The following is a 23,988-nucleotide window of genomic DNA, read 5'->3' as shown; positions in this document are numbered from 1 at the left end:
TTCCTCTCTTTTCTGTCAGAATTTAAGTATGTAGCCCTTGGCTGGTCTGGAATTCACTCTAGACCAGGCTAGCCTAGAATTCATAGAGATACACCTGTCTCTTTCACCCAAATACTGAGACTTAAAGGCATACATTACCATGCCAGTTATTTTGTTAATTTTTTTTTAATTAATTCACATTAAGGAACAAGCTTGTTTCACATGTAAGTCCCTCTCCCTCTCCCTCTCCCTCTCCCTCCCCTCACCCACCCCATCCACCCACCCCTACCTACCCCCCACCCCATCCACCCACCACTCCCCAGGCAGGGTAGGCCCTCAACGGAGGCTCTGCAAAGTCCACCAAATCTTCCTGTGCTGGGCCTGGGCCCTTCCCCATGTGTCCAGGACCAAAGTGTATCTCTTCACGTGGGATGGGCTCTCAAAGTCCCTTCTTAGACCAGGGAAAAATGCTAATCCACCACCAAAGGCTCCCTGGAGTACAGAGGCCTCCTTATTGACATCCATGTTCAGGGGGCTGGATCAGTCTTGTACTGGCCTCCCAGATAGTATCTGGGGTCGACGTGCTCTCCCTTGTTCAGGCCAACTGTTTCTGTGGGTTTCTCCAACCTGGTACAGACCCCTTCGTTCTTCATTCCTCCCTCTCTTCAACTAAATTCCAGATTTCAGCTCAGTGTATTTCTGTGGATGTCTGTCTCTGCTTCCATCAGCCACTGGATGAGGGCTCTAGGATGGCATAAAGAGTAGTCATCAATCTCATTTTAGGGGAAGGGCGTTTAGGTTATCCTCTCCTCCATTGCCTGGATTGTCAGATCGTGTCATCCTTGTAGGTCTCTGGAGATCTCCCTGGTTCCATATCTCTTCTCGGACCTATAGTGGCTCCCTCTGATATGGTATCTCTCATCCTGCTCTCTCTCCTATTCTTCCCCCTACTCAATATCTCTGCTCCTCCATTTCCTCTTCTCTACTCCTCTTCTCGTGCTCTTATTGTGGCAGCACCCTCTCCCCTACCCTCATGCTCCCAGTTAGCTCAGGAGTTCATGCCACTTCCCATTCCTGGGGTCTATTTATCCCTTAGAGTCCTTCATGATTCCCTGTTTCTTTGGTGAAGAGTATTATAGGCTGGTAAACCTTTGCTCTATGTCTAAAATTCATATATGAGTGAGTACATACCATATTTGTCTTTTTGTGACTGGGTTACCTCATTTAGGATGGTTTCTTCTAGTTCCATCCATTTGCCTGCAAATTTCAAGATTCCATTGCTTTTTTCTGCTGAGTAGTATTACCACATTTTCTCTATCCATTCTTCAGTTGAGGGGCTGGAGAGATGGCTCAGCCGTTAAAGGCTGGGCTCACAACCAAAAATATTTTGTTAATCTTAATGACTTGGTTTAATTTTATTTCTGGTTCTTTCTGATTAATTTTATGTAACTATAATTAGTGATTAATTTCATGTGTTTATGTATTAAGCAAATAACCAGGAAATAACAGGTTGAATAAATGAAAATTGCCAATGGTGTCCAATTTTATCTTTTAAATGAAGTCATAATGGCAAATGTCATAGTAGAAATTCATTATCTTAGTTCGGCATGGTGGCACACACCTTTAATCCTGTCACTTGGGAGGCAGAGGCAGGTAGATCTCTGTGAGGCCAGCCCGGTCTATATAGTGAGTTTCAGGACAGCTAGAGCTACATAGACTGTGTCTTGAAAAAGCATAAGAAAGTGGGGGGGGGGAGGCATACTCTTTAAATAAGGAATTTAGATATATTTCCCCATTAACTTCAGTAACATTTGTCTCAAACTGTTGTTAATTCCCTACTTATAGGAGTAGGAGAGGGCACAAAGCTAGTAAAGAGTACAGAATTTTTTAAGTAGGGAGAAATTCTGATGGCAAAGTAGGTAGTATATAGAGCATAGGTCCTGCTACCAAACCTGTTGTAACTGGTTGTAGTATCACACACTTGTAATCCCATCACTCAAGCTGAAGAGGGAAGATTGAAGCCAGCTTAAGGTGTATCAAAAGACTTTGTCAAAATAAAAAGCAAAATGAAAAGAAACAAAAACAGGGTGGACCTACAGCTCCGCTGGTGGGCTTGCTTAGCATGCAGGAAGCCCTGATTTTCAACAATACATAATCCAACATGGTGGCCCGTGTCCATAACCCCAGCACTTGGAAGTAGGGGCAGGAGGAACACGAAGTTCTGCGTAGTTTGGATCTAGTCTGTGGTGTGGAGAAAAGCCTGTCGGTAATGAAAAAGGAGGTCAGGAGAAGATGCTGCTGAAGAAAAGGGGGAGCAGAAGTTCTGAAGATAAAGTACTTTGAAAACATTCGGCAGGGAGAGGGTTGATTTGGTCAGTAAATTGAAGGCACAGGTATCTTGGCTGATGGATTGATTGCTTATCCTGGTGGCTCCTGGGAGTCCTTACACACCTAAAATACCTACCATTTGCTCCTTTATCAGCTGTTACTTGCAAGGGCTTTGGGTTTTCAATTAAATAGTGGGCTTCTTCCTTGACATTCTGAATTTGGGTCTTTTGATGACTCACACAAAAAATATTTATTTAGTACCCAACTGAGAATTTTACTTCAGTGGTTGTTTTTCAAATTTAAAACTATTTAAAATGCACTGGTTTTGCCAGGCAGTGGTGGCACATGCCTTTAATACCAGCACTCGGGGAGACAGAGGCAGGCAGATCTCTGAGTTTGAGGCTGACCTACCTGGTCTACAGAGTGAGTTCTACGACAGCCGGGGCAATGCAGAGAAACCCTATCTCCAAAATCAAACAAATAAATGAAACCCACTGGTTTGGGAGGTTTAATATATAAAGCCTGACAAAGTAATTGATGCTCAAATAGGTGATGTCCTGTCACACCTGAAGTTATGTGAACTTACTATTAAGTTATCATGTGAATTTAGTATCTAAGAGATCAGATCTGGGCTGCAAAGATGGCTCACTGGCTGCTTGTCTAGAGGTCCTCAGTTCAATTCCCAGCATCCACATGGCAGTCCACAACCATCTGTGGCATCCAATGACCTCCACTGGTCTACAGATATACATGCAAACAAAACACCGATTGATATATATTATCCTGTTTAAAACAAAAAGATCAGATTTGATCCTCCTTCATTTTGGTCTGGTGGTTTTGTTTCAGTTTGTTTTTTGTTTTTGTTTGTTTGTTTTGGGTTTTTTGAGAGGAGGCTGTCCTGGAACTAGTTCTTGTAGACCAGGCTGGTCTTGAACTCATAGAGATCCGCCTGCCTCTGCCTCCCGAGTGTTGGGACTAAAGGTGTGCCCCACCACCACCCAGCCTTGTTTTAGTTTTTATGGTAGTTAATGTAACTTCCTCCTAGGAGAGATTTTGATAGGTAATAAGTAAAGCATTAAGTGTCAATGTGTGTGGCTTATAATGGTGTCATTTCCTAGGATCTAAATGTCATATACTTTTGTTGATATATTTAGTTAAAATGACATCCACAGTGACAAGCTGTCCGCCTTTTGATCCTGTTTGTTTTAACTTGCATTTTAGTATGCAACCGAGGATGGACTTGTACACACAAATGACCAGGCCAGGACTCTACCCAAAGAATGGGTTTGTATATAAGGGCCCAAGCAGTTAGATCGTCCTCAGAAAAGAAGGTAAGGACCTATCGTGTAAGCTAAATCAGAGAGGCCCAAATAGACATGCCAAGAGTCATCTGAGGCTTCTGTAGGAAGGAGATAAGGAGTTACACTTTCCTCATTGATAGGTCAGGAGTTCTTGAAGGAATCTAGACTAGAATGAAGTTTGTAATCTAAGAACATGGTATCAGTGTAATGTATATGACTGAGAATTGTGTACTACTGTGGCATTGTGTATGATTCTGGAATAAATGTCTTTTTGGACATTCATTTTTCAATTGTGAGATAGGCTGAGTACTTTTCTCATCCTCCTCTTCCTCCTCCTTTTACTTTTTCCTCCTCCTTTTTCCTCCTTGCTTTTTCTTCTTCCTTATTCCTCTTCTTCTTTGTGTGTGTGTAATTAAGATAACCAGCAAGATGCTCACTTGCTGCTTAACCAGATAACCTGAATTTTATTCCTGAGTTCCTCATAATGGAAGAACTGACTCCCACATGTGTACTACACACAAATGTTATAGAAAAGAAGAAGTCACCATTCTAGAGGAATTTTTTTTTTTTTTTTTGAGGTATATACATACATACCTGCTATTGCCTACCAAGGAGATCACTTGAGCCTAGACTAGGATTTGAAACCAGCCTGGACAATATTGTAAGACCTCATGTTTAAAAAATGGCTTTGTTCCAAAATTATTGAAAAACATTTCATTGTATGCCTTTTTTCTCTCCTTTCAATCTAAAACTAAAGGGAAGAAATATTGATAGCTAATGAGTTGTTGTTAAGAAGGGCCCTTCCTATTAACCCACAAGTTTTGCCAGAAGGATGCTGGCATTCTGTTTGGTTTCCCAAGAGGTGGTATGGCAAGGCTGTGTCCGGGGTTTCATGCAGTTCATTTCTTCATATTTGGTGTTGGAACCTGAAACTGCCAGTATTCCTTCATTTTCTAGAATTGACTCTTATATGTGGGTCCTCATTCTGAGCCAAAAATAGTTTTTGGGTGCAAGTGAAGAGGTTTGGATCTGCCTTTTCCAGTGAGACTTCACAGTGGCTGGGGCTACTGTTGTGTTCCTCAAAGTAGGAACGTGCCCAGGTCCTACTGAAGAAACCACATCATTTTAGCTCACTGATAGCATTTTCATTTTCATTTTGTCTGCTCTTGTTCCCAAAAGATAATGAAAGCCCTTTTCACAAGTTACTGAGTGTGCCCAGAGCACCCCATCCCTGAGAGGGAGGCTTGACATTTGGGTGGAAGAAATGTCTCTTGTTCTAACTAGACAAGGTTTTTTGGTGGTGTGTGTGTGTGTGTGTGTGTGTGTGTGTGTGTGTGTGTTGTTTGTTTGTTTGTTTGTTTGTTTGTTTCAGGGGTTTCTCTGTCTAACATTCCTAGTTGTCCTGGAACTCACTCTGCAGACCAGACTGGCTTCTACCTCATAGAGATCTGCCTATCTCTGCCTACCAAGTGCTGGGATTAAAAGTCATCATGCCTAACCAAACAATTGCTTATTTTTGTTCTCTCCCTGTGTAATTGTAGTCTGTACTCCTGAGGTCCCAGAGATGGTGTTTGTACCTAAATTTCAATCTATCACTATTGCTTGTCTATAGATGTGTTCTGTGTTAAAGGTGGCATTTCTCAAGCCGGGCGTTGGTGGTGCAAGCCTTTAATCCCAGTACTGGTGAGGCAGAGGCAGGCGGATCTCTGTGAGTTCAAGGCCAGCCTGGTCTACAAGACCTAGTTCCAGGATAGCCTTCAAAGCCACCGAGAAACCCTGTCTCGAAAAACAAAAAAAAATGAAACAAAAGAGGTGGCATTTCTCAGTGCTATAAAAGACGGAGACATCAATGTTGAGTGTTTGACTTAACATTGTCTGGGAATCAGGTAGATTAACAAATATAAACAAAATTTGTAAACTATATGTTTTTGTGGATCTGGGAAAAGAACCCTGGGTTATGTGTACAAAGTTCTGTTTTGATACTATTGATTTTTGTGGTTACAGGAGTGTATTTTTTTTTTAAGATTTTATTTATTTATTATGTATGTATGCTTCCATGTATATCTGCACACCAGAAGAGGGTACCAGATCTCATTATGGATGGTTATGAGCCACCATGTGGTTGCTGGGAATTGAACTCAGGACCTCTGGAAGAGCAGCCGGTGCTCTTAACCTCTGAGCCATCTCTCCAGCTCCCCAGAAGTATATTTTACTTACTAAGTTACAGTAACTGAGAAGTAATGAAGATTTCTCCAGCTTTCCCACACAAACCCTTTCCTGCCTCCAGCCCAAGACTTTTCCTTGGATTGCGTTGTCCATTTAGTGCTACTCTCTGTGCTGCTCAGAATGCTCTGTCCTCCCTCTGAGCTTAGGAGCTCAGTCTGCTCTGCCCTTTAGCATGTTCCAGCCCTTAAGATTTCTCTTTTAGAGTCTTTGAAAGTAACTGACCTAGGGGCGTGGCCTCTTGGTCTCTCTGGATCTTAACCTCCTGAGCTGAGTCTCCTTTCACCCTTTATCATTGTGATGTCATCCCCCAAACAATAGGAGTTGACATTTTGGGAGTGTTTTCTATTCTTTCCATAGAATATATTACTTTTGTGTGTGTGTGTACGTGCGTTCAAACGCACGTACACACATGTATATACACAATATTTTGTATCGTGTATGGGTATTTTGCCTACATGTATGTCTGTGCACCACAGACAGAGGCCAGAAAAAGTTGTTCTTTGTGATGTTTCTGTCTGTAATGTCAACACTTGAGAAAGACATCGAAACAGGAACGTCAAAACCAAGCTTGGCGGTGTTGATGCATGCCTTAAATCCCAGCACTCGGGAGGCAGAGGCCGGCGGATCTCTGAGTTTCAGACCAGCCTGGTCTACAAGAGCTAGTTCCAGAACAGCCTCCAAAGCCACAGAGAAACCCTGCCTCGAACTGCCCCCCCCCCAAAAAAAAAAGAGTTCAAGGCCAGCGTAGACTACATAATGAGTTCCATCCAGTCTACCTTATTCTAGAGTATTTAAACAAACACAACTCAAGCCAGAATTTTTAGGCTTCTGCTTTTTTTCTTTTTTGTTTTATTGTGACAGGGTCTTGTTATATAACCCTGGCTAATTTCATACCCATTTAAATCCTGTTATCTTTTAAAATTTCTGTGTAGCTGGAAGTGTTGGTGCAGTTTCACAATTCTAGTACTTTGGAGGCGGAGGTTAGGTTTTCATGAAGTCCAGGCCAGCCAAGACTAAACAAGAAAGATCCAAGTCTCAAAATCTAAACGCAAAGTAAACAAGTGAGCATGGCTATTTACACCTGGAATCTCAGCTCTTAGAAGAGTTCAAAGTTCAAGTCTCACCTAGCTATTTAGTGAGTTTCCAGGCAGACTCAGGCTGGGCTGCAACATGAAGCTTTCCATGTCTCTAAAAAAGAAAAAGAAAAAAAATCTCATGTGTACATAATACTTTAATGATAGTTTATGACAAAATAAAGCATTGTTTTAACATACATCTTACCAGAAAGGAAAGACAGATCTGTGAATGTTTACATTTAAAACTTCAAAAATTATCTTTGGATCATACTATTTGTTTTATTGTTGCTAAAGAAAAAAGGAAACATTTTTCTCTTGTCCTGAGATTCTCTCTTCCTGATAGCTGTTAGGATGCTGCAGCTTCATCATTAAACCCTGGAATGCCACTGACATCACTGAGATGAAGAAGCAGGTCTAAGAAGGCTAAACATCTAATATTCTTTAATAATTCTGACCCTTGCCCACAACAGCTTAGGATGTACTTTTATGTCCACAAAGGGCATTCTTAGTATGATTCAGTGAGCTGGGAATAGGAAAGTACAATTGATATGGATAACTGCCAGGCTCAGAGTTGACTGATGTGGGAGAACCAGGGCCTTGTGTTAACCAAGTTCATGTCATGAAGTACCCATCAACAACTTTCAGAAGCCAGCCAGGAATTGGGTTCACTGGCATGCCTCATTGCTCTCGATCACAGGCTGTCCGGGTTGCTCTTTAGCTGGTGGTAAAATTGCCTCTCCATGGTATTAGCATTGGGAAAGGCAAAAAGGGGAATTATGGTGTTGTTGCCTAAAGAAGTGGGAAATTGTGCAACCATGGATGCATAGTTGATAGATTTCCTTACCCATATTTTTTTGTATCCAAAGAGCTCTTCCATTCATAGTGTTTTGCCAGGCGGTGGTAGTGCATGCCTTTAATCCCAGCACTTGGGAGGCAGAGGCAGGTGGATCTCTGTGAGTTCAAGACCAACCTGGTCTACAAGAGCTAGTTACAGGACAGCCTCTAAAGCCACAGAGACACCTGTCTCAAACCCCCCTCCCCCTCCAAAAAAAAAAAAATGAAAGAAACCCTGTCTCGAAAAACCAAAACCATTCAGTGTTTTAAGCTGAGCTCAAAGTTGCCTGTTTGTAAACCACATATTAAACATGAGTGCTAACAAACTAGCACATGGGGGGTTGTGTTTTGAATACTTGATTTTAAATTTGTATCCAGTGCAGAATTTGTTACTTAATCTTGACCATGTTTCAGACCGGCCACATGAAAGGAAAGAAGCCATTTCCATTTTTATCTCTTTCTGTTCCTCATTTACATGTAAAAGTATACACAGTGCCAATGTTTTGATTTTTGGTTTAGTTCTATATGCCATGTAAATAAAGCACCATAGGGGAAACCTGCCTGTGTAAAGCTTTTGTCCTAGGTCTGTCCATTCCAACCAACCCTTGGAATCTGAGACGTCATGTACCAAAAATCCACAGGTGCTCCCAACCTTCATATAAACCTGCACAGAATGTGTTATTTATAGCCTACATTTATCCTCCCATATGCCTTGAAATATTTCTGGACTACTTATAATGCAAAGTGAATGTTGACACACAGTGTTGCTGTGTCTTCTGGCTAGTCTGGTATTGTCTGTATATCCCAGATTGGCCTTGAACTTGAGGCAAATCACCTGCCTCAGCTTCCTGAGTGTTGTGATTACAAATGTGCACTACCATACCTGGCCTGGTTGCTGCTGTTGCCAGTGGTTGCTTGCCAGTGGAGAACAGTGACAGGATGTGCTGGGGAGATGACTCAGGGTTTTAAGAGCACATACTGCTAACCAGGTGGTGGTGGTGTCACATGACTTTAATTTCAGCATCCAGGAAGCAGAGGCAGGCAGATCTCTGAGTTCAAGAACAGCCAGGGTGACACAAAGAAACCCTGTCTTGAAAAACCAAAGAGTGCATACTGCTCTTGCTGACAAGCTTTGTTTCCTAGCACCCGTGTCAGGGGCCTCACAACTTTAGCTCCAGGTATTCTCTGGCCTCCTCAGTCACCTGCACTCACATGCACATATTCCCACACAGACACACATGAATACACTTAAATAAAATAAGACATTCGAAACAAGATGCTGTCCAGAAAAGAGTGTACATGATCAGGGCTCACACTTCTCCTTTTGGGTGTTCATCCCCAGCTGTTAAAATTCATAAATTATCTGTATCCATGAGTATGAATGGCTTTCTATGCCAGTTTAGCCACTATCTGCTTCACTTTCCCCATCTTCAAGGTGACCACAGGGACTCGGGGGTTTACTCAGCAGCAATGGTTCTCCTAATGCTGTGACCCTTTAATACATAGTTTTTCATGTCGTGGTGACCCCTGACCATAAAATTATTTTCATTACTACTTGATAACTATAATTCTGCTACTGTTATGAATAATGTAAATATTTTTGAAGATAGAGGTTTGCCGAAGAGTTTGAGAAAGCCGGAAGTACTGATCAGTCACTGGCTTGGAGAGGTCCTGTTTGCATTGGTCACGCCTTGGTACTACATTGATTTCTATCATTTTTGTTTGAAATTTAACTTGTTCCTATTTAAATTTTTTCTCAAGGTTTTTTACTTTTTTTCTCCCCCTTTTTAAAAATTTATTTCACGTTCATTGGTGTTTTTCCTCTATGAGGATGTCAAGTCCCCTGAAACTGTAGCTGCTGTGTGGATGCTGGGTATTGAACCCAGGACCTCGGAAAAGCAGCCAGTTCTCTTTACCACTGAGCCATCTCTTCAGCTCCTCAAGATACTGGTTTTCCAAGACAGGTTTTCTTTTTGGAGCTTGTCCTGGAACTAGCTCTGTAGACCAGGTTGACCTTGAACTCACAGAGATTTGCCTGTCTCTGCCTCCCTAGTGCTGAGGTTAAAGGTGTGTGTTATCACTGCTGGGCCATGATTTATTTTTAAAGATTCGGTTTTAATTATGTGTGTGTGTCTGTCTGTCTGTCTGATGAGACCAGAAACGTTGATCATCCTGGGCTGGAGTTACAAGCAGTTGTGATGTGCCTGATTGGGGTCCTGAGAAGTAGTAAACTTAGGTCTTCTACAAGAGTAATTTGTGTTCTTATCCACTGAGCCTTCTCTAGCCTGTCAAAGGTTATGTGTTTGCATGTGTTCCATGAGTATGTGGTGCCTATTAAGGCCAACAGGATGTCAGAACCCCTTAGCTCGAGTTACAGGCAGCTATGTGTGCTGTGAGCCAAACTGCAGTCTTCTGGAAGAGATGTGGAAGAGCAGCTCTTAACCACTGAGCCATTTCTCCAGACCTATGTTTTGTTTAGTTTAATTGGTTTTCTCGAGACTAGATCTCTATGTAGAGCAGACTGGCCTGTAAGTCACAGAAAGTCTTCCACCTCTGCCTACTCATTCCTGTGTGTGAAGCCTGTAATACTGAGTTGAACTTCTAATGCTAGAAGAATATCACAACTACTTGACCCACCTGAAGAATGGGTAAAATTGGAACTGAGTTGAGTTTTGCAGATGCAATGTTACATGTTAAATACACAGAGTAATACAAAGGGAAGTGTATTACAGAAAATGCCAGGTGCCTTTGCCAGTCTATTTAACTCTAAACCATTGAGTGTGTGAATGTCACTGTGAAATAAGAACTGGGACTGTCTGAAAGCTGTTAGTCTCCTAAGAATTTAAAAGGTTAAATTTAGAGGTTATAATGTTGTCTTTTTTTTTCTCTCTCTCTTTCCCTTCAGTGTTTGAAAGACGTATGGTGATCCTGAAACTATCTGACAAGAAAACTTCTAGCAATTTCAGGGGATGTTTGTCTACACTCAGGCTGCAGTATTTTCAGCCAACACGACTGGACAGTGGGCCTGGGCCTTATCTTTTGGTGGAGTGAAAAAAGTTGAGCCAGTGAAGCCAAATCTTTTTGTTTTTGTTTTTCAAAACAGGGTTTCTCAGTAGTGCTTAGGAGCCTGTCCTGGAACTTGCTCTGTAGACCAGGCTGGCCTTGAACTCACAGAGATCCACCTGCCTCTGCCTCCTGAGTGCTGGGACTAAAGGTGTGTACCACCAATGCCTGGCAAAGCCAAATCTTAATAGCAAGCAGCTTGTACATACCTGGCGCCTTGCTGAGTGAAAATAGGGATTTAAAAATGTGAATTTGAAGTCAAATGTTTCACTTCCAGCTAAAGTGGCATCAATTATTTCCTGTGTTTAAGTAAAAAGTAATCCATTGGTGCCCACCACTACTTGCTATGGGAGCTTCATTGTGTATTCCCACTCTTCTAAGTAATTTAAGTGTAAGGCCTTAGAATACTTAAGTACCAAACTAAGAAAAGGAATAAAATAAAACTAGTGTTTTCCCAAATACTAGTTTTCTTCAATATGCCATCATGATGCCTTATAGTTAAAAAATACAGATTTTTTTAAAAACCCCTCAGAGAGGCTAGGCTATAGCTCAATGGTAGAGCGCTTGCCTAGCACAGTTAAGCCCTGGGTACTAGTCCCAGCACCCTTGTCACATCTGCACACGTACACCTGAAAATTCCCCTTCCATACATATGCCTAGTTAAAGGGGTTGGATGTTTTTCTCAGCAGGTACTGGTTGTAAGTAAGAATGAAGTGGGGGCCAAAATTTGAAACCAAAAATGAAGCAGCTAAATGTAGTTAGTAATTCCTAGCTAGAGCTGTGACTGGATGTTCAGCTTCATATGTATTATTTCATATTGTACTTTTTTCATTGTTGATGGTTTGGACTTTAATAAGAGAAACTCCATAGTTTTTAATGTCACAAAAGACTATTTGAACAGTGTGTTCTGGAAAGCAATGTACTAACCAAAGTGAATGCTTGTATATATTATGATAGCCCTTTTCTCTAATGCCTCAACTGTCAAGTAATTAAAGACTGTCAAAGCTTAAGGCTAGTCAGCATGCTGGACTAAGGTAAACCCTGATGCTGTCAAGTGGAACCAATGCTCCTGGTTTAGCTGTGTTTATGCTTCAGAAGTGCAATCTTAGACACTAGCTAGTACCGCTGCCTCCTGTAACTCAAGGGGAAAAGTGATTTGATTAAATGCACATGTTTCTTTGTTACTCATTCTTTGTTACTTGGATGCAATACCATGCAGATTTTGTGGCTGCTATTTTTAGTTACTTTGCATTAACACCTTGACTGAGAGTCAAACATTACCCTTTTACTTGACCAACACTAGCCCTTCAACTGCAGTGGGAAGAAAGAAGAAAAAAAGAAAGCATTTTGTGTGAAAATTAGTGAGATCTGGCACACAATAAAACAAGAAAAAAGTTCATACTTGATGCCTTAAGCAATGCTTATACAGTACTACTGCAGCCTTTGTAGAATTGTTACATTCAGTAATAAAACTCTCCTGCTTAATCTCATTGTTTGCATTCTTGTTTTTGAGAAAGCTCGGTGGTGGTGGCAGGTAGGGAAGTCTGTCTTTCTTGTAGTTTTTCAGTCCTTTGCCCTCAATTACCATTCAGAGTTATAAAAGCTTTTGATAAATGAGTTTCTCTGAAATTTGAAAGTTTCAACCACTTTGACATGTTTGATCTTGACATGGTTTTGTGTTGGGGCACTTATTCAGGCCCATGCGTGTATGGTTAGTTATTCTCCAGCTTCTGTTTGAGACCGGAATGCCACTGAATCTGCAGCTCAGTGCTGCTGCCATGCCTGGCTTTTTTTTTTTTTTTTTTTTTTTTGCGGGGGGGGGGGGTGGGGGGGGTGGGGGGTGGGGGGTGGGGATGGGGGTGGGGGGGTCGAGACAGGGTTTCTCTGTGTAGCTTTGGAACCTATCCTGGCACTTTGTGTAGACCAGGCTGGCCTTGAACTCACAGAGATCTGCTCTGCCTCCGCCTCCCGAGTGCTGGGATTAAAGGTGTGTGCCACCAACGCCGGGCCATGCCTGACTTTGTTTGTGGGTGCTGAGAATGGTTGTGCAGCAACGAGCTTTACTGCTAGCCTACCAGTGTTTGCTTCTTATTTCCAGTTCTCTGTACTTGATGAGCAGGACATGACTAGCCCATACTTAGAAGGATGAGGCATGATTCCCAATTGGAGGTCAGACTGAGGTGCAATGTGAAAAATTGTCACAAAAATAGAAAACAAAAAACAAAAACAAAAAACCCACACACTGTATGACCAGATGGTGGCAGTACACACCTTTGGTCCTTGCACTCAGGAGGCAGAGGCCAGAGTTCGAGGACAGCCTGGTTTACAGAGTAAGTTCCAGGACAGTCAGGGCTACACAGTGAAACCCTGTCTCAAAAACCTAAATAAATAAGTTAAACCTATTTGGGAGATAAGGAATTGAGTAAAGGTGATGTCACAGAAATGAGAGGTCCAGAATGTATAAAAACCTTAATGTCCTATCAGGTTTCTAGTCTTCCTGGTTTTCCCAGCCTTGGCATGCTGCAGGATCAGAATTAACAACCTCAGTCCTGCATGACAGTGAAGTTCATGTTACCCACTACATTCTTTGACTATGCAGTACTTGACATGTATGGTACACAGTAAAATACTACTTGAGTGAGTATCTTAGTTACTTTTTTGTCACTATGACTAAACACTATGGCAGAGACAACTTACAGAAGAAAACCGTTAATGTGGGCTCACAGTTGATAGTTTTGGACTGAGGTTATATTCCAGTGCTTGCCCAGTGCCCTGGGTTTGATCCCCGATACCAAAATAATAAGTCTTTGATGGGGGTTGGAGACAGGATTTCTTTGTGTAGCCCTGGCTGTCCTAGAATTTGCTGTGTAGACAAGGCTGGCCTTCCAACTCACAGAGATCTGCCTGCCTCTGCCTCCTGAGTGCTAGGGTTAAAAGTCTGAGCTACCACCCACCCTGGCCAGTTCTGACTTTTATTTTGAAATACTAATGTACTCAAGGAGTCTCTCTTCATACTTGGCTAGCCAGTCATCTGTATTCGTAGATGGTTATGACATCTTCCTCATACTTTATTTGGTTGCTTCAGACATCTGGACACAGTGCTACGTGCCTCACAGGAACCAGCTCCCAGATGTAGGTACACATCCAAGATGGTAACAGGATCTAAGGGAACCTGACTGGCTGGGTAGTACTAGAAACTGAATCCATGGCAACCAAGTGTGCTACCATTATCTACAATGCAGTTCTTTGTTTTGAGACAGGGTTTCACTAAATTGGTCAATTTAGTAGTTCCCCTATTTGAGCCTCCGGAGTAGCTGGGATTACAGGCATGTGCCTGGCTAAAACTTCTGTTTTAATTAAAAATGTTTTTATACAATATATGCCGATCATGGTTTCCCCTCATCTCCCAGATCATTGCCACCTCAAAGTCCATGGTCTTTCTTTCTCTTTAGAAAACAGAGAAAAAAGAAAAAGCATGGGGCATAGGAGGATAGGAGGGAGAGGGAACTGGGATTGATACGTAAAGTAAGATTGTTTCTGATTTAAATTTAAAAAAAAAGAAAAAGAAAAAGCACAAGAAACACAGACACAGAAACACAAAAGCAAAGTCCATAACAATACAAAAGTGGAGCCAGTTGTTGGTGGCACATGCCTTTAATCCCAGCACTCGGGAGGCAGGCAGATCTCTTGTGAGTTTGAGGCCAGCCTGGTCTCCAGAGCGAGTGCCAGGATAGGCTCCAAAGCTACACAGAGAAACCCTATCTGGGGAAAAAAATAAATAAATAAAACATTTTGACAGGTTTTCACTTGGCTAGCCTGGACCTCACTATATAGGCCAGGCTGGCCTGAATTCAGAGATTCATGTACTTTTGCCTCCTTAAGTGGTGGGATTAAGGGCATGTACCACCAGTGTTAGGATAAAGCTCGAGGGCGACCTTGAGTGGGAGCCTTGGTCGATTCCATGGCAGGTGATGGTGACCGAGGTAGAGGGACAAACACACCAGGCAGACAGAGCTTAAGTGAGAAGTTCCATTAGGAAGGGGAGGGAGGGGGAAGGAAAGAGAAAAGAGGTAAAGAGACACAGAGACAGAAAGAGGACAGAAGAGAAGAGGGAGACAGGAAAAGTCCTGTCTGCCCCAGGGGAACTGAAGGGAAGAGATCAGGAAAGAGAAGAGAGCAGAGAGAGAGAAGAGGTGGAAATAGAGCTTAAGTGGGTGGGGTCTTCTTTTAAAGGAGCCTTTGCACCTACATACAGACAAATACTCATGGAACCCTGGTCTGACCAGGGTACTGCCTGAGTGCATTCTGCCAGGTTACAGGGACAGGCCAGCATGACTGAATCCTTACATTTCCACCTTTACTTATTATTAAAAAGGTGAGGAGTTAGGCGTGGCAGATTAAGGAATAAGGGCTTCAAGTTCTCAAGACTGCTTCCTGCTGACTATTTTTGGGGGACCTGAGAAAGCTGTAGTGCTGCCACATTCTGGAGTAACTGGTTTCATCTGGAGTAGCAGGCTATATGGAACTCTCTGGTGCCTCTTAGACCTGGCAAGATGTTGGCAGAGCAGAGAACAAGGGTGTTTTTGTTTTTGAAGACAGAGTTTCTCAGTGGCTTTGGAAGCTATCCTGGAACCAGCTCTTGTAGACCAGGCTGGTCTCGAACTCATAGAGATCCGCCTGCCTCTGCCTCCCGAGTGCTGGGACTAAAGGCTTGTGACATTACCACCCTGCTGAGAACAAGGTTAAGTTTAGGAAAAAAATTTTTTCTTAGGTCCTGGTATTGGATCGGAGGAGGATCCCAAGCAACCTTGGAGTCATGACTCCAAAATGTTATTTGTCTTCAGTTACAGTTGTAGTGGAAACAGAGATAGAAGAGAGAGAGGGAATGGGAGGTGCTCACTTAAAAGGGGAAGCTTGCACATGCCCACAGAGTCCTTTCACAGCCATGATGTAGCCATGGAGTAGCCAGGCAACACAGGGCCTAAGTATCTACCTGAATGCCAGTGTGCTTACCCTGCTGATTGTCGGGGGCAGGGTCAGCATAATGACAGGATACCAACAATCATGCTTTGCATATTCTTAGTAATCCTGTTTAAGAAGAAAAGTCATGGTGGTTTCAACTGTTACACACAAATTGTTTTGGTGATCATTCCTAGTTTTGGTAGAAAAAATGTTTTCTAAATCACAAGCCAAGTGTGTGTGTGTGTTGTGTGGTGTGTGTGTGTGTGTGTGTGTGTGTGTGTGTATTACATACACAGAAATACAGTTTAAAGTGTGATTAATTGGTTTCCAGTATTAGGTTTAAGCAGTTGGGGTACCTGTATGTCTCTTAAGAGATCACACCATGCAACAGACCTAATGCAAGAGGTTTATGGGGAGGCCAGGAAAGAGAGATAAAGATAGACTGGGTGATAGAAGGAGAAAGACACAGAGAGAGAGAGAGAGAGAGAGAGAGAGAGAGAGAGAGAGAGATATGTGATGTGGAGAGAGACCTTTTAAAGGGTTCAAGTGTCTCAGGAAAATATGGAGCTACAACAGAAATGCACCATACCACCGGGGGTTGGTAGCACACACCTTTAATCCCAGCACTCGGGAGGCAGAGGCAGGCTGGTCTTGAACTCATAGAGATCTGCCTTCTGTAGAGGTAGACTCCCGAGTGCTGGAATTACAAGCATGCACCACCACTGCCCGGTGCCTTTCCATTTTAAGTTGTAAAAGAATTTAACCTTTCCTTTTGTAAGACCCCTGGAAAGCTCAGGCCTCCAGGATCTCAGCCCAGGACCTCGGTCACCCCAATCACCAGGCAGATTCGAAAGCTTGATGCAAACTTCACGAGGCTTTATTGTTGTTTAACGAGCTAACCCCATGTTAGCTCGGGTCTTTCATTCACCCGCCATGGCAGCTCAAACTGGCTGCATAGAGATCTTGTAGGGCAGCGTAAGAGGAGTGTCTAGGGGTACGCACAGGCTCAGGATTGGTGTGGCTCCAGGCTTGGAGGGCTTGCCCTGTGTTGATTGGTCAACTGGTTGTTATGGCCCATAGGCCCTCCCAGGGTGGTTGCTATGCTCTGTGCGTCATTGTTGTGCACTTGTCTGTGAAGCACACCCAGAGCCGTAAAGCATAGCACCACCAGCTAACTTCTGATTGGTTCCTTGCCACGAGGCAGACATCTGACCTCTTAGTGACCAAGGCAAGCCTGTGTTACTGTCCTGGCTGCCGAAATGGGGAGCTGGCCCCTTCACTTTCCATGTACCCAGACCGCTGAGATCAATTAACACTTTTATCTTCTAGTGGGACATCTCAGTCCCTGTATACAGATCTGCCCAAGCTAACAAGAAAACAAAAAGCAGAACAAAGGGGCTGAGCAGATGGCATGAGGATGTGAGTTAAACCCAAACATGCATTCAAAAAACAGGACTTGGTGACTCTTGTTGCTGTTCCAGCAGCAGGTAAGCAAAGACAGGTGGATTCCTGGGGACTTGTTGGCCAGCCAGTTTTGACTAATCAGTGAACTTCAAGTCTCCAAGTGCCAGTTGTTGTGGGATCCCTTCAGGTATCAGCAGCAGCAGGGAAGGAACATTGAAGAGGTGATCAATCTTTCTCTAGAGAGTCTGATGCCATCATGGCTTATCCTGCTCACACATCCCAACACAGTAAAACTTTGAGAAAAGATTTTAAGGTGACAGTTATTAGAACACAGTTTAGGCTAGGCATAACTGCATAGAAACTCACTAGCTAGCTAGCTAGCAAAACAAGTAACCTTTGCAACAATTCTGTTGGCTGATAAACAGAGCTCAGGGCCAGGGCCTAGAGTAAGGATTTGTAATAAGCATAAGGATGGATTCTATTGATGGAGGATGCAGAGTACATGGGGCCTCTTCCATAGGGATGGGTTCTAGTCACAGAGACAAAGCTCAGGATTAGGGCCTCAACAATGCTCAGGATATTGGGGATTTAGGTGGAAGCTGGCTCCTAATAGGATAGCAAAGGATAACTTGGTGTTTGACCACTTTCACTGGCATTCCAGGTGACCAGGCGTCATTCCTTTCCTTAGGTGAAGAAAACGGTTCCCTGTGATGACAATCCTGGTTTTTCCAGTACTTACTCAAAGCTGTGCTTCCTACACCTAGTAAGAGGCCCTGTCTGGAAAAACAGGTGGGGCAATCCAAACAGCTTACTGGGAAAAGGTTCTGGTGTGGGAAGACTGGCAACTGGGATTTTTTTTTTTTTTTTTGGCTTTATTTTAATTTTCAAGACAGGGTTTCTCTGTGTAGCCCTGGCTATCCTGGAACTCATTTGGTAAACCAGGCTGGGCTCAAACCCACAGAAATCTGCCTGCCTCTGCCTCCAAGCGCTGGCATTAAAGGCTTGCACCACCACCACCTGTTGTTGTCTTTGCTTGTTTTTTGTTGTTTTGTTGTTGTTATGACATTTATAGCTGTGTAATACTCCATTGTGTAGAACTATGACATTTTCTTTATCTATTCTTCAGTTGAGGGGCATCTAGATTGTTTCCAGGTTCTGACTATTACAAATAATGCTGCTATGAACATAGTTGAGCAAATGTCCTTGTTGTATGATTGTGTATCCTTTGGGTATATGCCCAAGATTGGTATAGCTAGGTTGAGGTAGATTGGTTCCCAATTGTCTGAGAAACTGCCATACTGATTTCCAAAGTGGTCGTACAAATTTGGACTCCCACCACCAATGGAGGAGTGTCCCCATGCTGTTGGAAAAATGTCTTAATGGTGCTTTGTAAAGCACCTGTTCCTCAAGCTGGGTCGCCCTAGCCCAGCCATGATGCAGGGGGGGAGGAGCGTGGTCCTGCCTCAACTTGATGTCCCATGCTTTGTTGACTAACAAGGGAGGCCTGCCCTTTTCTGAAAGGAGTCCAAGGAGGTATGGATGGAGGGGGGGTTGAGGGAAGGCTCAAGGAAGGGGGGCAGGAGGAGAGGAGGAAGGGAAACTTCTGTCAGGATGTAAAATGAATGAAAAAATTAATTAATAAAAAAATTACATTTATGGTCAGGCAGTGGTGTCTCATGCCTTTAGTCCCAGCACTCGGGAGGCAGAGGCAGGCAGATCTCTGTGAGTTCCAGACCAGCCAGGTCTACAAGAGCCAGTTCCAGGACAGCCTCCAAAGCCACAGAGAAACCCTGTTTTGAAAATGCCCCCCCCAAATTAATTTACACGTGTGTGTGTGTGTGTGTGTGTGTGTGTGTGTGTGTGTGTGTATTTGCTTGTTTGTAAGAGAGACAAATGATCCACAGGGAAATGATCCATTAGAGATTGTTATTGACAACTATGCTAATTAAGCCTGTTAGAACGTCACCTGGCCAATTAAAAGTATATGAGTTCACCGAGCAAGCCTTTAATCCCAGCACTCGGGAGGCAGAGGCAGCTGGATCTCTGTGAGTTTGAGGCCAGCCTGGTCTCCAGAGTGAGTGCCAGGATAGGCTCCAAAGCTACACAGAGAAACCCTGTCTCGAAAAACCAAAAAAAAAAAAAAAAAAAGTTCTTTAACTCACTGAGCCATCTGGCTGGCCCTGTTCTTGGTTTGTTTGTTTGTTCCTTTCTATTTCTTCCCTAGAAACATGGCCTCACATAGCCTACAGAAAACTTGAACTCACTGTGTAGCTGTGATTGGTTGGCCTTGAACTCTTTATCCTCTTGTCTGTGGCATGTGCCACTATGCCGTTTCACCTGGGATAGTTTTGATGCTAGAGAGCTTGGTATCAATAATCTTTTGAAAATATGTGAACATTGTTTCATATAACCAGTCTAAAAATTTCTTTCTAAAAGAGTTTTGACTAGGAAAATCTGTATTTCAAAATGTTTTAAGATGTTTAATCTCTCCAGCTCAAAAATACTTTGATATGAGCCTGGAGAGATGGTACAGCAGTTTAGAACACTTTCTGCTGCTACAGAGGACCCAGGATGGATTCCCAGCATTCCCAAGGTGGCTCACAATCTTCTATAACTGGTCCCAAGGCATCCACTACACAATTTTTTTTGTTTTTGTTTTTTTGGGTTTTTTGTTTTGTTTTGTTTTTTGTTTTTTGAGACAGGGTTTCTCTGTGTAGCTTTGGAACCTGTCCTGGAACTCCCTTTGTAGACCAGCCTGGCCTTGAACTCACGCCTGTCTCTGCCTCCTGAGTGCTGGGACTAAAAGTGTGCAACACCATGACCCGGCCTACTATACTCTTGTGACTACCTCAGGTACCAGGGACACATGTGGTACATATGCAGGCATGCAAAACATTTATATACATAAATCTAAAACCCACTTTACAAATATTTTAATAGAACACATTTTAAATTTCTTCATTTTTATTTTATTCTTTTATGAATATGGGTGTTTGCCCTCTTGCCTGGTATCTGATCTTTTAAGTTCTGAGCCATCTCTTCTACTCAACCTCTGTAGTATTTTAAAAGAAAAGTATAGCCAAGTGGTGGTAGCTTACACCTTTAACCCTAGAACTCGGGAGATAGAGACAGGCAGATCACTGTGAGTTCGAGACCAGCCTGGTCTACAAGAGCTAGTTCCAGGACAGCCTCCAAAGCTACAGAGAAACCCTGTCTCAAAAAACCAGAAAAAAGAAAAAAAGAAAAAAAAAAGAAAGAAAGAAAAGAAAGAAAGAAAGAAAAAAGTAAAGTACAGAAAGCTAGCCATAGTAACTCTTATAAAGAAAGCATTTAGCTGGGCAGTGGTGGCTCATGCCTTTAATCCAAGTACTCAGGAGGCAGAGGCAGGTGGATCTCTTTAAGTCTGAGGCCAGTCTGGTTTACCTAGTGAGTCTTAGGACAGCCAGGGCTAAACAAAACAAACAAAAAGAAGACATTTAATTGTGTGGCTCACTTACAGTTTTAGAGGTTCAGTCTACTATCATCATGATGGGGAGCATGGTGGCATTTAGGCAGATGTGGTGCTGGAGCTATAAGTGCTACATCTTGGCTTACAGGGAACAGGAAGTCAACTGGCAATCACACTGAGGGAAGCTTGAGCAAAAGTGACACACTTCCTGCAACAAGGCCACACTTCCTAATAGTGTCACTCCCTTTGGGAGCCATTGTTGTGGAATATTATTTTAACTGGGAAAAGATGTGTTACCTTTGTTTATGCTGCAGAATATAGCTTTAACTCTGTAAAGATGTGTTACATCTGTTTATACTATGTTTGTTAAGCATATAAGAATGTATGTTTAATTGTATAAAGATGTGTTATATCTGTTTCACCTTGCCTGCCTAAGGCATCTGTTTGGTCTAATAAAAGCTGAACAGGCAGGAGAGAGATAGGTGGTGCTGGCAGGGAGAAATTAAATAGGAGGAGAAATCTATGCTAGGAAGAACAGAGGAAGAAGGAAAAAGGAGGGGAGGGCAGTAGGTAGCACAGGGAGGCAGGGAGATGCCTGGAGCCAGAAGCTAGGCCACTGCCAGCCAGATCGACAGACACAAGAAACAGTGAAAATAAGATATACAGAAGGAGCACTAGGGATGCAGAGGCAGGTGGATCTCTGTGAGTTTGAGACCAGCCAGGTCTACAACAGCTAGTTCCAGGATGGGCTCTAAAGCTATGCAGAGAAACTCTGTCTCAAAAAACAAAAGCAACACAAAACAAACAAACAAAAAGATATATAGGAGGAATGATAAAAAGCCCCAAGACAAAAGATAGAGAGAAACAGATTAAATAAGAGCTAAGATAAGCCCGAGCATTCATAACTAATAATAAGCCTCATGTCATGATTTGGGAGCTGATTGTTGGTCCTAAAAGAAAAAGCCTGATACAAGCCATTTTCTTACAACCACCATACATTTCATACTAATCATGTTACTAGTAATCTAGTGAAGCCTTGGTTAGAAGAATATGTTTGAAGTAGATTTTTATTATTATTTCATTCTACGTGTATGGGTGTTTTTGCTTTCAAATATGTCTGTATACCACGTGTATTCCTGATGCCCAGAGGCCAAAGGAATGTGTTAGAACTCCTGGGACTGAAGTTATCACCTTCAGTTGTTGTAAGCCATCATGTGGATGCTGGGAATAGATTCTAGGTCCTCTTGAAGAGTAGCCAATGTTCTTAATGCCTTAGCCATCTCTCCAGCCCCCAAATACATTTTGTTCAGGATTATACTTATTTTTCTCTGTATAAGCATGTGCGTGTGTGTGTGTGTGGGGGGGTATATCCACTACAGCACATATGTGGGAATCAGGACAGACTGTGGGAGTCAGTTTTCTTACTCCACCTTGTATATCCTTGGGATTGAACTCAAGTCAATAGGCCTGGCAGCAAATGCTCTTAATCTGTGGAGCCAGCTTGTTGGCCCTTAAAATAAATTTTGGATTTAACTCTGGTTTCAAGAAGATAAATTCTTATGGACTTCCATATTTTTCTAGTATCTTGGCAATAGATCGTGCTTGGCATATAGAAAGAACATTGTTGTGGAATATTATTTTAAGATATGTTACATTTGTTTATGCTATGGAATATATGTTTACTGATGTAAAGATGTGTTGTATTCTTTAAGTTGCATTTGTTTAACTCTGTGAAGTTGTGTTACTTTGCCTGTCTAAAACACCTGATTGGTCTAGTAAAGAGTTGAATGGCCAAAAGCGAGGCAAGAGAAAGGATTTTCTGCCTGTGGCTGGCAGGCAGAAAAGAATAAATAGGAGGAGGATAAAGGAGCAAGAGAACAAGTAGAAGAGGACGTCAGGGGCCAGCCACACAGCCAGCCATGGAGTAAGAGTGAAAGATATACAGAAGTGAGAAAAGGAAAAAGCCTAGAAGCAAAAGGTACTTGGGATAATTTAAGGAATGTTGGCAAGAAACAAGCCAAATTAAGACCCAGCATTTATAAGAAAGAATAAGCCTCCATGTATTCATTTGGGAGCTGTGTGGCAGGCCATCAAAAGAGTAAAAAAAAAGAAAAGAAAAGAAACAAACAAACAAAAAAACAACCAACAACCAACATGATGAATTTCAAGATAGCCATCTCAGAAATCATCTTCATTTATCATATCAAAAGAAAACCAACTCCTGCAGGTTTAGCTCAGACTTATCCAGACACACCTTTGAGCCATCTCTCCAGCCCCAGTTTTCTCCAATTTTTTTTTTAACAATAAAAATGTGTTTAGCAGGTTCTTCTTAAAACTTGCAAGTGGGGACTGGAGAAATGGCTCAGAAGTTAAGAGCACTGACTGTTCTTCCAGAGGTCCTGAGTTCAATTCCCAGCAACCACATGGTGGCTCACAACCATCTGTAATGAGATATGGTGCCCTCTTCTGGCGTGCAGGCATATATGGAGGCAGAATGTTGTATACATAATAAATAAATCATAAAAAAAAACCCCAAAACTTGCAAGTGTTATTCAGCGCACTGTATGCAGTATGAGACATGCTTAGTACAACAAACTGAAGCCACATTCTATTGTTATGGAATAAAATCTTCATGCTTTCCTTCATAACAAACCAAAGTACTATTTGTGCTTTCTTACAGAACATTGAGATGTGTTTTGTTGAAGCCAATTTTGATGACTGACACATTGCTGTTTTGTGTGTTTCCTTTTTATTTGATAATAGTTTAACTTGCAAATACAGCTGCGTTTGACCTTGCATCTATCTGTGAAGTTCTGGGATTACAATAGGGAATAGCCTGGTAAAAGCTTCTTTTCTGCAGCTGTCAAGTGCCTATGAAACCCAACAGTGGATCACTGCTGTCATTGTAGTAGTGGGGAACCTGAGGCAAGTTAAGAACAACAGCCTGGGGCCATATAGAGGGACCCGGCCCCTAAAACAAAAAACAAATAACCAACTAAACAAAATCCTACCAACCATCCTGAGAACACGCATCGCTCACTGTCCGTCGGGTCCACGGTCCCAGTTCTAGCTCTTACTAGCAGTGACTTGCTCTGCGTTTGAGCAAGAAAACTTGCTCAGTTTTCTGTTTGTAAAATGGGACGGTTATGGGGACTGGATGTGACTTCCTGTCCAATCCCACGTCACGAAAAGCTCGCTCTGGCTCCTGATTTCTTGTGAGAGTCACACGCAGGAGGGAGGGCAGCCGCAGGAGCACCAGCCTAGCTCCTCCATGGAGTATGGCGAACACTGGTCCGCGGTGGGCTCGGCCCCAGGCGCGCTGGCGAAACGCTCCGGCCGGCCTCCGCTCCCTACACTCTGGTTCCCG

The 23,988-nt window shown here is 42.7% G+C and overlaps 1 protein-coding gene and 1 long non-coding RNA gene across 4 annotated transcripts in view; one reads left to right on the top strand and one right to left on the bottom strand.

The window, feature by feature from the left end:
- Positions 1-3,603, top strand: part of Esrp1 (epithelial splicing regulatory protein 1) — a 49,981-nt gene extending 46,378 nt beyond the window's left edge. For all 3 annotated transcript variants that reach the window (XM_035439961.1, XM_035439962.1, XM_035439960.1), the window contains exon 15: positions 3,529-3,603. In XM_035439961.1, coding sequence (XP_035295852.1) covers positions 3,529-3,603 — 75 coding nt within the window. The remainder of the gene's footprint in view (positions 1-3,528) is intronic.
- LOC113834416 lies at positions 665-23,930 on the bottom strand. Its single transcript, XR_003482925.2, has 3 exons — positions 23,633-23,930; positions 6,959-7,022; positions 665-723 (listed from the first exon to the last, which is right to left on the bottom strand). It is a non-coding gene; the product is annotated as an uncharacterized LOC113834416 (long non-coding RNA).
- Between the last annotated feature and the right edge of the window lie 58 nt (positions 23,931-23,988).

This window comes from Cricetulus griseus, chromosome 2 (genome assembly GCF_003668045.3).
Source record: "Cricetulus griseus strain 17A/GY chromosome 2, alternate assembly CriGri-PICRH-1.0, whole genome shotgun sequence".
Classification (NCBI taxonomy): domain Eukaryota; kingdom Metazoa; phylum Chordata; class Mammalia; order Rodentia; family Cricetidae; genus Cricetulus; species Cricetulus griseus.
Note: the sequence above shows the minus strand (reverse complement) of the source record. Positions and strands in the feature narration are given on the sequence as shown.